The 15,786-nt window shown below is 35.9% G+C and overlaps 1 protein-coding gene across 2 annotated transcripts; it reads right to left on the bottom strand.

Moving 5' to 3' along the window:
• Positions 1–1,797: 1,797 nt before the first annotated feature.
• LOC121257485 (alpha-1,3-mannosyl-glycoprotein 2-beta-N-acetylglucosaminyltransferase-like) lies at positions 1,798–8,333 on the bottom strand. 2 transcript variants are annotated; one of them, XM_041158497.1, is made up of 19 exons: positions 8,027–8,332; positions 7,698–7,748; positions 7,514–7,601; positions 6,876–6,938; positions 5,937–5,971; positions 5,776–5,852; positions 5,626–5,671; positions 5,426–5,488; positions 5,052–5,118; positions 4,917–4,985; positions 4,736–4,805; positions 4,566–4,627; positions 4,339–4,429; positions 4,149–4,242; positions 3,474–3,536; positions 3,335–3,373; positions 3,084–3,254; positions 2,401–2,528; positions 1,798–2,203 (listed from the first exon to the last, which is right to left on the bottom strand). In XM_041158497.1, the coding sequence occupies exons 1-18, from the start codon at positions 8,093–8,095 to the stop codon at positions 2,412–2,414; spliced, it is 1,335 nt and encodes a 444-aa protein (XP_041014431.1). In that variant the 5' UTR covers positions 8,096–8,332; the 3' UTR covers positions 1,798–2,203; positions 2,401–2,411. The 2 variants fall into 2 exon arrangements, with proteins under 2 accessions (XP_041014431.1, XP_041014432.1); XM_041158498.1 differs by lacking the exon at positions 7,698–7,748 and having other exon boundaries at positions 8,027–8,333.
• Positions 8,334–15,786: the final 7,453 nt, after the last annotated feature.

Genomic DNA, 15,786 nt, shown 5'->3' on the forward strand with positions numbered 1-15,786 from the left:
TACTCATATGGTAAGTTTTGATTTATAAAAAAATTTTAAATTTTTAAATTTCTTACGTATCAAGACTTATCATGTTGATAGTATGAACGAAATGCTTTTTACACCAATTTACAAGTAGAAAAAACTCGATTACAAACGTTTGTTAAACATATCCTAAGCATATAATTTTTTAAAAGTTTAATTTGAAATATCTTTTTCACTCCTCCGTTTAAAATATAAGTGATTTTCACTTGCTTTAAGAATACATGTCAATTTTTTAAAAAGTAATGTTACATACAGTTGTAGAATACACAAGCGGCATGCAGTCATTTTGAAAAATAGTAGAGTTTATTATAAAAAAATTAATTTTTTTTAGTGTAGGTCTCGTAGTTATTCACTTTTTTTAAAGTGATTATATGACGTTTATGCACTCATGACTGCAGCTATCATTTTTCTTTTTTAAATGGGTTAGGTGAAAACTTTGTTGGTCTGAGTATTATAGGTCTCTCCAATAAGATGCACCTCACTTGTTGCTACCATGACCTATCATACTTTGTTAAGATATAATTGGAATAATTAAATTTATCTCTTTATATCAAAGCTAAATTCTAACTTTAAACTTAGACTCTACATTTCACTCAAACTTATTAGAGACAATTTGTGCAATCCTCTCGTTGCACTTCCAACATGCGGCTTGTTTGAGAGTAAAATGAGATAAGAATTTTGTGAATAGTAGTAAAATAATTTGAGTTGAGTATTTTTTAAGTTTTGAAAAATGAGAGAGAAAATATTGGATAAAAAATATTACAAAATTAAAATATTGTAATAATATAGTTTTATAATATTATTATTTGAGGATTTGAAAAAGTTAAAATTATTTTTTATTTGAAAGTTTGAAAAAATTGTAATAATTAGTTTAAAAAAAGTTATAATGATTAATTTACAAATTTTATATTTGAATTATATTTGTAAATAAAATGAGATGAGATGAAATAAGACCATATAAAAATTTTGTGTCTCATTTAAAGCGCACTTGCGAGATGGTCCTCTCATTGGCCAATATAACAATCTATTAACTAAGAAAATATGGGATCGAGACCACACCGTTGGTCACAATTTTTCCTCCCTTGTATTTATTTTTACCTTACTTAGATTTTGCAATATAATTTAGATATTCTGGCATAACTACATGGGTCCTCAGCCCACACCTCTTATTCTTCTGTTTGCTAGTGATTTCTTAACCATATTGGGTTTGCGTTGGTGATTTATGGACCCAGAAACCATCCATTTATTCTATTTTATAGTCAATCGATTCAGTGTTGATTAGTGATTAAAGATGATTTTATATTATCTTTAAGTCGATTTTATGAATTTGAGATCATATTATGTGTTGAAGCCATGATGGTCCTAGTAGATTTTTATTTTATTTTCCTGTTGATTTCAATAGCGTTCCGCCAAAAGACAGCCCGACATATGCCATAAAAGCCTCTCGGTGATGAAGTAACATGCAGGGCGAAGGTGGCTGCCATGTCCGGTGAACTCAAAGTAGAAAGGAAAGAATATGGTCATCTTCTTGCTTTGTCAATCTACTCGCCACCACCGGCAATGTTCCAGAGCCAATAAAACAAAAGGGCAACATTTAAAAGCATTAAGGTATAACCAAATCATAACCACCCTTAATTCCATTACCTCATGTAAAGAGATTTTGTTGGATTATCCTCTTTCAAGCCTCACCCCTCCTACTATATTGGCTTGATTCCTTTACTGAATCTATCATGCTGAGATCCATTTGCAGTATCAAAAGAGTAATTTGAGATCTGCCGAATAGTAACTCTATTTACACAAGACACGTCAAATATTAGAGTTACACACTCTTGCAGTGGCTATTCTTCCAAGAAAACAAAAGCAGTAATAAAAACTGAAGAGTTAACAAAATCCATGGGCCCATAGCATCAACTTGCCAAAATTAGGACCATCTGTATATGTTTACACTAGGGAGAATACCACCTTGACGAGCACATAAGTTTGGTGTATGCTACATTAAGTTAAGTGTGACAATTATAGATATAGCTGTTAGAAACTCAGCCTGTGAACTCGGGGCCAGAACCTTTAGCGTAAATGATATTGATTATCTAATTGTATGAGTGGACCGTCTGCTTCAAAATCAATCCTTTTGCCTGAACCTCAGAGCTTGCCAGTGTAAACCATACTTCCCTCATAAACTCTGTTCATTAAAATATGAGAAATTATTCATGCAAATAATCAATCAGAACTTTCTGTTATTTTGCTCTAAAATGAAATCGAAGCAAATTTACTCATCATTACCTTCCATTCCACTCTATTTTGTTAAAAAGTTTCAAGTGACAAAGTTGATGGTAGTCCAGTACAAACAATAGTATACAGCATGGTCATTACACGAACCTGTTTTTGCATCAAGCACCTTCAATCCCAAGCTGTTTGAGGGAATCTGGACCAATGAGGAATACACGCCTTGAGGTTTGGTATCGGAAAACAACTATTCCTTTATATGCAGCCCTTGGTACACCATCCTGGAAAATTCGGAAAAGCAAGAACGGTTTTTTTTTACATGAAATGCTGGATAAAACGGTTTCAAACAAAGATATTACAAGCACATTTACAATAACAAAACGACGCCTGATCATTGAATAATTCAGATTGTATCTTGTAGCTGTTAATGTGCTATAATACAAGTATCACATTTGTATGTGTGTCTGCGTGTGTAGAGAGATCATGCAACTTTATCATTATTTTCTTATGTCAACCTGAGTTTTTTCCCCTTAGATTATATGTGATGTAAGTTTCTAGTTTCACAACATTGCAAATTCTGTGATTCTAGCTTTACATGGCAACTGGGTGAAATTTATGTGCTCAATTATATAATAATGATCATGCGCAATTATTTATCCAGCCAGATAACCGAGCCATTTCCTACTGTTATAACTGAAAGCTCTACCACTTGCATGAGTGTTGAAGAAACATGAGTTATCCAAATATCACCCACTGCATTCATATAAAACAAAACATTTTATTCCTAGTAATAGTGCAAAAGAAAGGTAAGGTATACAATAACAGTGAGGAACGACCTTCCACTCTTCAAAAATTCCAAATTGGCGGGCGATGCGTTCAAACGCGAACTGGTCTTTGTATTCTATACGTACATCACCATCTATATTATATGCCTTCAGAACAACATCAGTTCCTTGAATCGGTTTAGCTTTTTTCACAGTGTCAGCAAAATGTTTTGTGAACTTGTCCTGAAGGTTGAAAGAAATTTTTTGACCATGAGTGTAATGAAGGACACAGCCACTTCAAAAAGAACTAAGATATTTTTTACCTCCATCAGGTAGCTCAAATCCATTGACTTCCAATCAATCTTTTGGAAAGAAAAGGCAGAAGCAAAGGTCAAATTGAAGACGTAAAAACATGCACAGAATCAAACAAGGCATCACAGTCAGAGAGAAATTGACACTTACCTGGACATCATTCATCTTAATTGGCTCAAGATATTGTTTAAAGAACTGCCCCAAACTAGAACCCTGAAAGAAATCACGTAAAGACTTCACAAATCCACAGTTGTAAAAGATGGATGCATGCACTCAGAAGTTGAATCACTAAGTGAAGTCATCAATATTCATTGGTGAACCAACGAAAGCTTCATAACATTTAGCATCAACCATAAAGTGGCACTTTGAAATTCTGAAAATAGGTCACTTTCAAACAAAGCTTCCAAATCAGCAAACAAATCCAATAGTATATAGGACATAAAATACTTGCTGGCAGTGGTTGATAGAATGGGAGCTTGCATATGGCTACCTTTTTCTAATGGTGCAAACAAGTATTGCATATGGCGGCTACCTGGAATTACGGTTTCCAATCAATTTGTAAAAATAATTTGTTTTCCTCTTGGGGTAAACACAAACATATGCTTCATTTCTCCGTACTATTGGTGTTGCAAGGAAAATGTTTTTAACATTGGAAGATTTGGTGGCATAACTACCTAGTTTCAAGAATTTCAATGCATAAACATGCATGCAAAAATATCACTAAATGTTTGCCAAGTAAATAAATCAATCTATGCTTGCATAAGAAGTACACCTGAGGTTAAAGGATGACAACAACCAAAATAACATGTAAATCATTATACTTACATGCTCCCCAAAATTATATGTTCTGCAAATTTCTGGACGAATAAATTGTCGACCTTTGCGATTATCTTTCAACCTCAACCAGTCATCCCAGTAAGTAAGGTTTTGTTAAAGAAGATGTTAAAAAGTGATGGATCAATATAAATGGATAGTCAAATCCAAGCATAAAAATATACTAAACCAACAAGGATATGCCTTCGGCCATTTTGGAGATAGCTCATCCCAAGTAGATCTGGCTAGCATCCAGCCAAGTCCAGGAAAGAAATCAGAACGATAGAGTGCATCTACAGAGACATCAGATGTTAGATCAGGGAGGGAAAGGTACAGAAAAATTCTGGTTCATATAATCATCGAAATCTTTGAAAAATCATATAATGCACGAATGATACTAAAAGGGGAGAAATTCTGAAAAGAACTCACATGGATCATGCACAAACTGTTTTTGTCCGTTGTCATTCCATGAGGAAACAGCCATTATGGACCTACCACGTTTTGATAAAAAAAACAAAAATCAAAGCTATGGAATTTGGAACTATAACTCCTAATTAATATCCTACACACGAGAGGTTGAGTTCACCCAGAATGCATACTTATCCTTTTCAAGTAGAGCTGCTGTAGCCTCAAAGTAATCAAAAAAGTCGGGGGCAATTTCCATATCATCTGTATCCAGGTACATTTCTTTATCAGTATATACTTTTTTTGCAAACTAAGAGGTGATAGAATTAAAAAAGAAAAAACTAAGTATGATTAAAAGCAAGACAATCAATTGACCTTCAAGTATGATTACTCGATTGAATTTATGCTTGTAGAACAATTCATCCAATGCCCATTTGTAATGACCTGGAAAAAGCAAGTACATAAGCAGTGAAGTTTTCATGAGTTATAAACGAAGGAAAATATACTTACTAGCAATTTTGTAGTATGCAATCAACTCTCCAGGCCTTTCAGTTTGCACTGGTTTATAATCCAAGTGCTACAATAAAGTTGAGTCAGTGTTCAAGAATATAACTAATGATTGAACATTCTACTCACTCTGTAATGAGAGCATTTTAAATAAATCCAACTCTTTATATGACATATAAGCCCATGTCAAACTCATTTACAAGCACCCAAGAAATTATTGAAATAATATATTAGATAGTATGATTCAAAACATCTGCATGTTAAACAGTTGCAGGAAATGCTTCCTGTCCACGTGAACTGAACTCCAACTTGAACCAGCACAAACAAGTTCACCTTATTTTACCTCATAAAAATGCAACATCAAAATCATACATTACCTGCATATATGTTAGCTGATCATAACTCAAAGCCTTACTTTTAACATCTGGATTTGATCCGTCCTGGGAAAAAGTGAAAACCATCGTGTTGAGCTGTTTAGTCTCGTCTAAATCATAGCTAGAGTAAGATTTATGCAGTAACTATTCCCATAAGACAAACCTAAATTTGTGTCAAAGCAAAAAGAATGGTACAAATGTACCTGGGATACAAAAAGAGGATACTTCGAAGCAACAGAACTTTGATATCTGGGAAAAGGAGAATTAAGCCAGAGGGTCAGCTGGAGATGTGTAAAATTATGTTTAGAAAAAATGCAAGAACCTGGAACACATGCTGTAAGTGTGAAACATACTTTAAGACGGACTTAATTGTCCTCTCCAGATAATCAGCACGATTGCATGCCATAATCACAACAGCTGCCACTGGCACCTAATAAGTTTGGCAAAACAACTTGTTAGAAGGATTATAAGTGATAACTTGAGAAAAAGAAACAAAGTTATGAGGCACACTAACCTGTACTTTGTCAGTCAATCTCTGTAGGCCTTTCCCTGAAAAATTAACAAAGAGAGTATGCTAAGTGCCTTGGATCATGTCAAAAGGGCACTTACATATTATCATAATGACATAAAAAAGAAATGTGTTAGACTACAGCAGCAAATTTAATCAATCATTTTGGAGAAAATATAAGTACCAGATGACCAATCAAAAAGAAAAGAGCCAAGATCAATTGACCGTAGAGCAGCAAAGGCTATAAATGTGTACAATCCATACAAGATAAACATGTATAGAGAGTTACCCGGCATCTTTCAAGGATGAAAAACACAAAACCAAGCCTATCTCTCTCCCATCATAACACAATGGAAGCAATCTTAAATGACACAATAAAACATGAAAGCAACCTTTCAAGATTATCTTCCACACTCATTCCCTGTTCTGCAGATATCCAGCTATAATTCTATTACTAAAAATTTTCAATAATGGGCTTTTCCCCAGTGTATGGTTCAAATGAGAAGGGAAATCTTGTTGCACCAGTCGCTGGTCTCTGAAGCCCTTGTAATTCCAAATGAGCTATTTGACTTTATAATATATTGCCAGCAATTAAAGCTTCAGCTAAACCTGAGAAATTTTGGAAAATATAAACATCTAAAAAATGTTACTAATTGGGTTCGATTTGTCCAGGAAGGATTTGCTTGGTTACATATTCTTTTGAAAAAAAACAAACATAGAACCTGAAGATCAATACATGCTTGCTATACAGCATCTTCAAATTGTTTAAAAAATAAAAAGAGCCCCTTGGTGATAGGCTCATTATACCACTTGCTCGATCAATATCCAATGAGACGAAATTTTCCAAACAGAAATGGTTATCAGATGTTATGCATAGCAAATGAAATATTATGAGATAAAACGAGGGTAAAAAGAGAGTTTATTACAGTATTGATAAAGACATACTTTCAAGTTCTTCAACAAGGGCCTTCAGTTGTCCACACTCTAGTTCTCGGCGTTTACTTTCTTCTGAAATAGTAGCAGTCTTACAAGAGTAAGTAACATACTTATAAAAAAAAAAAAAAAAGAGTAAGTAACAATAATTCTTTGAATTTTAAGCCACCAGTTAAAGAGAGAGAAAGGAATTGAGGTAAAGGAACATACTCTTTCCTGGACTACAACCTAGGAAAGAAGCTTCTTCATTTTTAGAAAAAGTAACAACGTTGAGGATTAGACCATACTTCTCCAGATAGATACTGACAACAGTTATCATTTGTCATTACTAGAAAACTTGGGAACTCATTCAATGATTTAGACAACCGATTGCATATATCAAATTTTCCATTGATATGTCAAGCTATTATGCAAAATCGACCCCGACAATCATAGCAACACAACAGCACAAATTACAACTTGGGAACTCATCCAATGATCTAGACTTACTAATTACTCGATAAAGCTTTGTAAAAATTTAACCATGCAATTTAAGTTTTTTTTTTTTTTTTTTAAATCTTGGTAATTCACACTTCAGCCATCAAATTACTTTACTTACAGCTACCTCTGTCGATTACTAGAAGAGACTGAACCAAATCAACCCAACCCACCTTCAAGGACCACAATTCGACCTTGTTGCATGCTTATTTGATCAATTAGCAATCGCATTTGACTCGTACAATGGCTCTCTGATTCAACCTGTCCAAAACAAATGAAGTGAAAGAAATGCCCAAAAAATAACCTGTAAGAATCACATAATACACAGTTTGAAATGAAACACGGTTAGACACGCACCGCGGCAGCAAGGCGGTCGGCATATTCCGATTGCATACCGAACAGCCGCATCTACTCGAAGCACGGGAAAAAAACAGCAACAACAACAAAACCATGTGACTTATTAGAAAATTATTACTTAACGTAAACTTTCCGAAACCGAAATTTTGCATCCAATAAAAATAATCTGAGAAAAAAAAAATAGTTCACCAACAACCTTCCTATTCAGCGTTCAGCAAATCCGTTTGATCAACAAAGAAAAATTAGTGATAACAAAGCGACAAAGCGATGGACTTTGGGCGTGAAATTTCGTCTAAATTGGGAATGCGTCTTTGAAATTGAAAGGGTACCTGGATGTAGATGAAGGCCAAGGCAGCAAGGAGGAGGAGGAACCGATAATCGCAGACTACGGTTGCCATTCTCGATTACAAAATGATACGTGCGCTGCGTATAGCTGAGGGTTTTGGATCTAAAGGATGAATTCAAATTTCTACTCCGGATTTTAGAATCTATGATTACAATATTTTATAATCATCCCCAAAAATTGATAAGAATAATAATTATAAATAATATAAGATCTATCGTAAATATCTGTCTCTCTCATTTTAAATCACAATTCAGACAAACAAAATTTTAAGAAAGTTTGAAAGCTAATTTCCAGTTCCATGGTTTCGTTACCGTTTAGTTTACTCCGAGTCAACACACATGACCTGCTAACGTGCGCCAGTCTTTTGACTTTAATATTTGACGTGATATATCAAAATATTGTTATTTGAGTTTCAATTTGAAATGTTTTGAGTGTGCAATAAATCTTGTCTAGGCATTTGCTATTGTGAATTGAGTGGTGTTATATGTTAAAATTCATCATTTTCACGCTACATATAATTTTTTTAATTTTTAATTTTTTTCTATTACTAAATATGTAGTGTATGGATGTGGATAGAATAACTCAATTAGCTTAGAAAGAATAAAATAAAAAAATTTAAAATAATTTTAAAAAAAATAAGTATGGTGTCATAGTGTGTACGTAGAGATTATGAGTTGCAAAACTCTCTTATAATTTTATTTATAATTTTATATATAAGATTTATTTTATCAATTTTGTTTAAATTTAATTTTTAAATTTTATATTTTTCAACATATCAATAACTGATGCGCAGAAAAATAATTTTTTTATAAAATTTTCTTAAGTCTTCTGAATTACTATATGCTCGAATGTGGGCCATTAAAGTTCACCCTTATCCTTTTTGTTTACCATTGTAAAACTACACTTTCTTGATTCATCTTATTCCAATAAATTACTTTTAAATTTTTTAAAATAAAAAACGAGCTTAGGATGATGAAAATTGACATAACGTGTTTAATAAATAAATCGTGTTGGATTAGACTAAATACGACATGTACAAACAATTTTAACCTATTTTACAGAAATCTATTGAGATGATCCAAATATTTATCTAACCTAATTAACAAAGAAAAAAAATCTATTCATCATTCATTTTCTCATCATAATCTCATCGTCTCATGATATAATATTAGATAATTGGAGACTATTTATTATATTTCACTTGTGAACCTATCATCTAATGTTACATCATGAGATGATGAGAATTGAGATGATGAATAACATTATTCTCATAATTTACAGTCATAAATTACTATATCTCATAAGCATTAAGTTATATGAATTACGAATTAAAAAAAAAAAGTTATATGAATTACACATCCATAGTTATACTATAACAAGATAGATTTACAGTTTTTCTACAGGCAGTCGACGTGTGTAACCATCGTGCAGTCAGCTTTATTTTATTTATTTATTTAAAAAAAAAACAAGTAAGACAAAGGAAATGAGAAAATAAACAGATTTGAACCTCTCGCAGACGGCTTCACAAAGCTTCTCACAAACGGCTTCACAGAGCTTCCTTCTCCCCGAACAGGGCTTCTCGCAGACAAACTGTTATGGTTCTAATAGAATAATAGTGTAATTGATAAGGATGTAAAGATGAATGTAAATGAATAAAAAATTAGTGAAGAAGAAGATGGATGAGAATCACGGCAATTTCATAAACTTGGATTTTCGAGAAATCCAAAACCTCCCAAGAAGAAAGATCACAAATATTCAAGATTCTCCAATGATCCTTTCCTCCCCTTTCTTGCCCACATAATCTACATGATCCTAACAAACTTAACATAAAATGACTAAAAACACCCTTACAACAGACTGTTATTAAACAAAGCGTTTTAATTGAAAGCTGTAACAAAAACTACACAGTTTAAAACCATCATTTTGCCTTCTAAATCAAATGACGCCGTAGCCTTCCCCTTACAAACTGCACCGTTTCATGACCCTAAAATCCCCCTTTTAGCTTTCGCAGACTTCATTTTGCCCTAACCCTCTCTCTCCGTCTTCAACCTCAAAGCCAAGGTCCTTCCTTTCTCTTTTGTCATGCCTTAATCTCCTTCCTTGAGCAACCTAACAGTCTCTCCCTCTTATAAGTCCTTGCCCACAATGTGTGGGTACACAGTCCTAAGCCTCCACAAGATCTCCCAGGTGCTGTCCTCCATGGGAGCCCCAACCCATTTGACCAAAACTTCAGTCACAGCATGGTGGTCTTACTACTTCATGCGGCGCTCCAAGATCATCTCTAGCTCAGGTAGGGGTGAAACCGATCCGGTCCGGTCCGGTTTTGGACAAAATCTAGGACCGAACCGGTATATACTGGTTTTACATTTTTCAAAACCAATTATGTCCCGGTTACCCTCCTAAACCGGTACCTCCGGTCAGGTCCGGTCTGGTTTTTCAGTTTTTTTAAAATGTAAAAAACATATAATAAAGTGTTACTTCTTATGATAAAATGTTATTAATAATTTAATATATATATATATATATATATTATGTTTAAAGCATATGATCAATTAAATTTTCATCTTTAAAATTAAACTTTTATTTTATAAATTATAATAACATTATCTTATATATAATTATATTAATAATATATGAGCAAACAAATTATAAATGTTCATATTTAAGATTAATATTTTATGTTATAATTTGTAAATTATAATATGAAATTATTTCATATATGATATATAATTATATATATTATATATAAAAATTTAATATATAATTATATATTATATATAAAACTTATAATATATAAATATTTTGTATAATATATAAAATTAATTTATATATATTTTTTCCAACTAGTCCGGTTCGGTCCGGTCCAGTCCCGAAAACTACGGAACCAAAACTGGACCGAATCTGGCCAGTTTTCATAATATAGAAACCGGTTTCAGACCGGACCGGTTCAAAACTGGACCAACCGGTCCTGTTCGGTCCGGTCCAGACCGGTTTTACCGATTTAAATTTACACCCCTAAGCTCATGTATGATTTCTCCTAACTCATTTGTGGGCGACAAAATAGGAATGGGTTGAATACTCTCACCGATCTTCTTCTTTAAGCAGGAGACATGAAAAATGGGATGGATCTTAGACATGGGTGGAAGATCCACCTTGACTGGTCCATAGAAATGGGGAGCCAATTTCAAGTTATAGTGCACAGCCACTGACTTCTGTCTGTACAACTGAAGTCATAGGTAAACCTAGTCTCCTTCATTAAACTATCTTTCTGTTCTCTTCCTGTCTGCATACATTTTCATTCAGTTTTGAGCTGCCTTGAGATTGTTCTTCAAAAGCTCCAAAATCTGGCTTTTGTTTCTCATTATTTGATCAACTGTGTCATTGTTTGAAGTGACGGGTTTGTAAGTAATTAGCCTTGGGAGTGGATACTCGTATAAAGCCTTGAAAGGCGATAGCTTTGTAAAGTTGTGATAGCTGTTGTCATACCACCACTCTGCGAGTGGTAACCACTGTCCCCATGTCTTAGACTTCTGACCTGCATAGCTTATCAAGTAACCCTCTAGACTTTTATTCAAGGCCTCGGTATGACCATCACTCTGAGGATGGTAGGCCGAGCTAAAATTTAGTGTAATTTCCTGGAGAGTAAACAGACGTTTCCAAAATGAGCTAAGGAACACAAGGTCACGATCCGACACAATAGTTCTTGGGAACCCATGTAATTTAAACACTAAGGATAGAAACATATGAGCCACATCCTGGGTTGTGTAAGGGTGGGATAGAGCCATAAAATGACCATATTTTATGAACCTGTGCACCACCACAAAGATCACAGTAGCTCATTTGGAATTTGGAAGACCCTCTGTGAAATCCATAGAGATGTCAACCCATGCTTGTTTGGGTGCGGTTAGTAGTTGGAGTAGACCAGTTGGAGGGATAGCATTGTATTTAACAGCTTCACACACTTCACATTCTTGCACCCACCTTATAATGTCTTTTTCCATTTTGGACTAGTAAAAGTCCATTTTGGCTCTCTGATAAGTCTTAAGGTAACCTGAATGACCAGCTATCGGATCAGTGTATGTAATGGAGCATCTTTTTAATAAAAGGAGACCTCAGTACTAACATCAAGCTTCCATTTTTCACAAGCAGCCCTTGCACAACAGAGATTCCCTTAGGAACTTCTTGCGGTTTCCCTGCCTTAGCCAACCAATCTGAAAACTCTTTCGACAACTGGTAACTCATCTTTAATTCCTCCACCCAATCAGATTTTGGAAAGGTGATCTGTGTTAAGACCCATTCCTTGAAGTAATCTCCTTCCCCTTTCCGAGAAAGAGCATCAACAACTCTATTATCCTGCCCTTTCTTATATTCTATCTTAAACTCATACCCCATCAATTTAGTGAACTATTTTTGTTATGCTTCCATGCCTATCCTCTACTCTAACAAAAACTTCAAGGTTTGCTAATCTATTTTCACCCCAATAATAAGGGCGCCACTTCTGGATAACTGTCACCAAGGCTAGCAATTCTCTCTCATAAGTGGAAAGGAGAAGCGCATTACCTTATAACATTTTGCTTAGAAAGGCTACAGGTTGCCTGGACTGCATCAATACAGCCCGATGCCCTTCTCGCTAGCGTCACACTCAATGGTAAATGGACATGTAAAATTCGGAGTTTCAGTACGGAGGGCTGGGTAACCACTTCCTTCAGCTTCACAAAAGCTTGCTCAACTTCTTTGCTCCTTCAGAACCCATTTTTCTTCAAAAGACTTGTTCGTGGGGCTGCCAGCATACCATACCCTTTAATGAACTTCTTGTAATAGCCCGTTAGGCATAGGAACCCTTTCAAGGCCTTGGTTTTTTTAGGAGTTGGTCATTCCAGCATCGAAACAATCTTGTTAGGAACTGCATTTACTCTCTTAGCATAAATAATGTGACCGTGATAATCCACTTTGTAACACCCCGTATTTTAGTGTATTTTTACTGAAGGAATTATTTTTATGTAATTAAAATAATTTCTCTTATTTTAAATTGGTTGGATTTTTAGTGAGTTTATTTCTATGATTTTTATTTGGTGGAAATTATTTTTATATGCTTTCTTAATATTTATTTATTGTTATGCATTTAAATTGCTTTTAATATTTAAATTAATTACTGTGGAATTTAATTATTTCAATTTGACTTTACCATTACGTTTAAATTATTTTATTTAACTTGTGGTTTTAAAATCGTTTCCGTTGGATCATTTTTGTGACCCAAGTTATGAGGATTGGACCTCATTTCTTTTCCCTCTATTTTTTCTTTTCCTTTTCTTTTTTTTCTTTTCTTTTTCTTTTTCCTTATTTTTTCTTTCTTCCCGTGCGGACGTTTCTCTCTCCTCTTCTCTCTCTCCCCGCGTCCGTTTCTCCCCCCACCAGCTGCGCCGCCGTCCGCCGGCGGTGGTCGACACCGCCCGGCTCCACCGCTTCCCCAGCCGCCGGCCGTCCTACCCCACCAATATCACCGCCGTTCGTGCCGCCGTTAGCCTCCACGAAACCCACGAAACCCACGACGCCGCGGCACATTTTCCTCCATTGCGCCGCCGTCGCGCCACCTCTGGCCACCATCTTCCTACCACTTCATCCCCGGCCTCTTGGCAACCCATTGGACCCAACCCCAGCTCCGATCCGTCACCGGTGAAGCCCCACCAAGTCCATCTCCGATTTGCACTTTTTGGCCTAAAACCACCCCTTGCGCCGCCACCCACGGCAAACCACCACCACCACTAGCTTCACCGACCTCCCTAGGCCCTACCCTATCAATCTTGGGTCTTCGTTTGTCCTCGTTGAAAAATGGGTATCTGTGACCCACGGCCACAGTGTATTTTACACTGTGGTGTTGCTCAAACGTCGCCTTTTTCTACTTTGCGATCCTCGGAAAATTATTATATTGCACTGTAAGTATTTCTCCAAAGAACTTTCGTAATTTAAATGTATTTTTGCACTAACCCATTTCACTGTGTTTTTGGCATGCCGGACTGAGTCCGAGGAGTTCGGGGGTCGGATGGATTTGTGATTGGAGTTGTTTGGTTGATTTGGTTGATTGGATATTTGTTGTTGATGGGTTGTTTGGATTTGTTGGTTTGGATATTGTGTTGGTACATGTGCATTTCATCATTTCATGCATGATCATGTTTGTAAAAGAAAACTGGGTTTTCGTGTATTGCATTCATGTTCATGTGCTTTGAAAAGCTATGATTTTATGTGATGATATTTTTGGTGCGTGTGTATCACGACCCCAAGCCGAGATGGGCATTAACTCGGTGGAGCTCCTCTGGTTACTCGGGAGCGGAATATACTGAGTAACGTCCCCTGGATTGTCGCCGGGCGACAATGGGATCGGACGAGATGGTCTCGTGCCGACTCCGTGGTCCTTCTGCTGGCGGGGACTAGAGGATGTCTGGCCACGTACGCGCTGGGCGCGGAACTGGGTATCGCTCGTTGCGTAGTGTGAGTGCTTGGCCACGTACGCGCTGGGCCCGGAACTGAGCACCGCTGCGAAGCCAGGACGTGCGGATGGTCCATAGGGGAGACCATGGTGCATATGGAAATAATGCATGGTGCATTTGGGATTAATGCACTATTTTCTGGGAAAATAGTGCGAGTTGATTTTTTGGGTAAATCATTTTCTGGGAAAATGATTTACGGATAATTGGACCAAAATGAGATTTTGGTGTGTGTTGGAAATTTATCATTTTCGGGGAAAATGATGTTTTGTGGAAAAATGCATGTTTTCATGTGCATGCATGTTAGTTGCATTTAATGCATTTTGTATTACGTTGTTGTTTGGGTTATACTTACCTGCGAGACCATTTTGTGGTGTCGCAGATTTGATGCTGATGAGGAGGAGGAGGGCGAGCCTGAGGAGACGGCTCCGCGAGTGATCTGGGATCACTCGTTTGTACATTTTAAAACTATTGTAAATTATTTTATGAATGACTGTATAACTGCTATTTAAATCTTTACTGATGTTTGATTGTAATTAAATTCTGGTACTTAGTTGACTATCCGCTGCGTTATTTTATTTGAACACTGTTGCATGTACACACACTGGCACTTCGTTGGGATGTGTGACCGTGTTGTCACCATCCTGGCGTCTCGATCCCTGTGTATTTATATAAGGGGGATTGGGGGCGCCACACACTTCCTCCAGTTACACTTGGATAGCTTTGCGTAAAGCTTGTAATCTTGCAACAAGTCCAGCACCTATTTCAGGTGAACTAGGTGTCCCTTCCTTCTACCAATGTATATTAAAATATCATTGAAAAACACCAATGCAAATTTACGCCAATATGACTTAAAAAACATGGTTTATCAACCCTTGAAAAATGGAAGGAACATTAGTGAGCCCAATGGACATCACTAAGAACTCATAATGCCCTTCATGAGTTCTAAATGCAGTCTTTGCTACATCCTCTAGTACCATTCTTATCTGACGATACCCTAACCTCAAATCTAGTTTTGAAAATATTGTTGCACCACACAACTCATCTAGTAACTCATCTATTACTGGAATAGAAAATTTATCTTTCATTGTTTGTTGGTTTAGCATGCAATAGTCAACACATATTCACCAACTCCCATCCGCCTTGCACACTAACAATACCAGTGAGGAGAAAGGGTTGGAGCTAGGTTTAGTTACCCCAAATTTTAGTAAGTTAGCCACTATCCTCTCAATTTCAGATTTCTGATAATAGGGATAACGAT

The sequence above is a fragment of the Juglans microcarpa x Juglans regia genome, chromosome 3S, assembly GCF_004785595.1.
Source record: "Juglans microcarpa x Juglans regia isolate MS1-56 chromosome 3S, Jm3101_v1.0, whole genome shotgun sequence".
NCBI lineage: Eukaryota > Viridiplantae > Streptophyta > Magnoliopsida > Fagales > Juglandaceae > Juglans > Juglans microcarpa x Juglans regia.

Coding starts and splice junctions, on each gene's coding strand:
- LOC121257485 (XM_041158497.1), bottom strand. CDS start 8,095: ATGGCAACCGTAGTCTGCGATTATCGGTTCCTCCTCCTCCTTGCTGCC. Junction 4,986..5,051: donor TGCATACTACAAAATTGCTA/GTAAGTATATTT, acceptor TGCTTTTTCCAG/GTCATTACAAATGGGCATTG. Junction 3,537..4,148: donor CATATAATTTTGGGGAGCAT/GTAAGTATAATG, acceptor GATTTCTTTCAG/GGTTCTAGTTTGGGGCAGTT.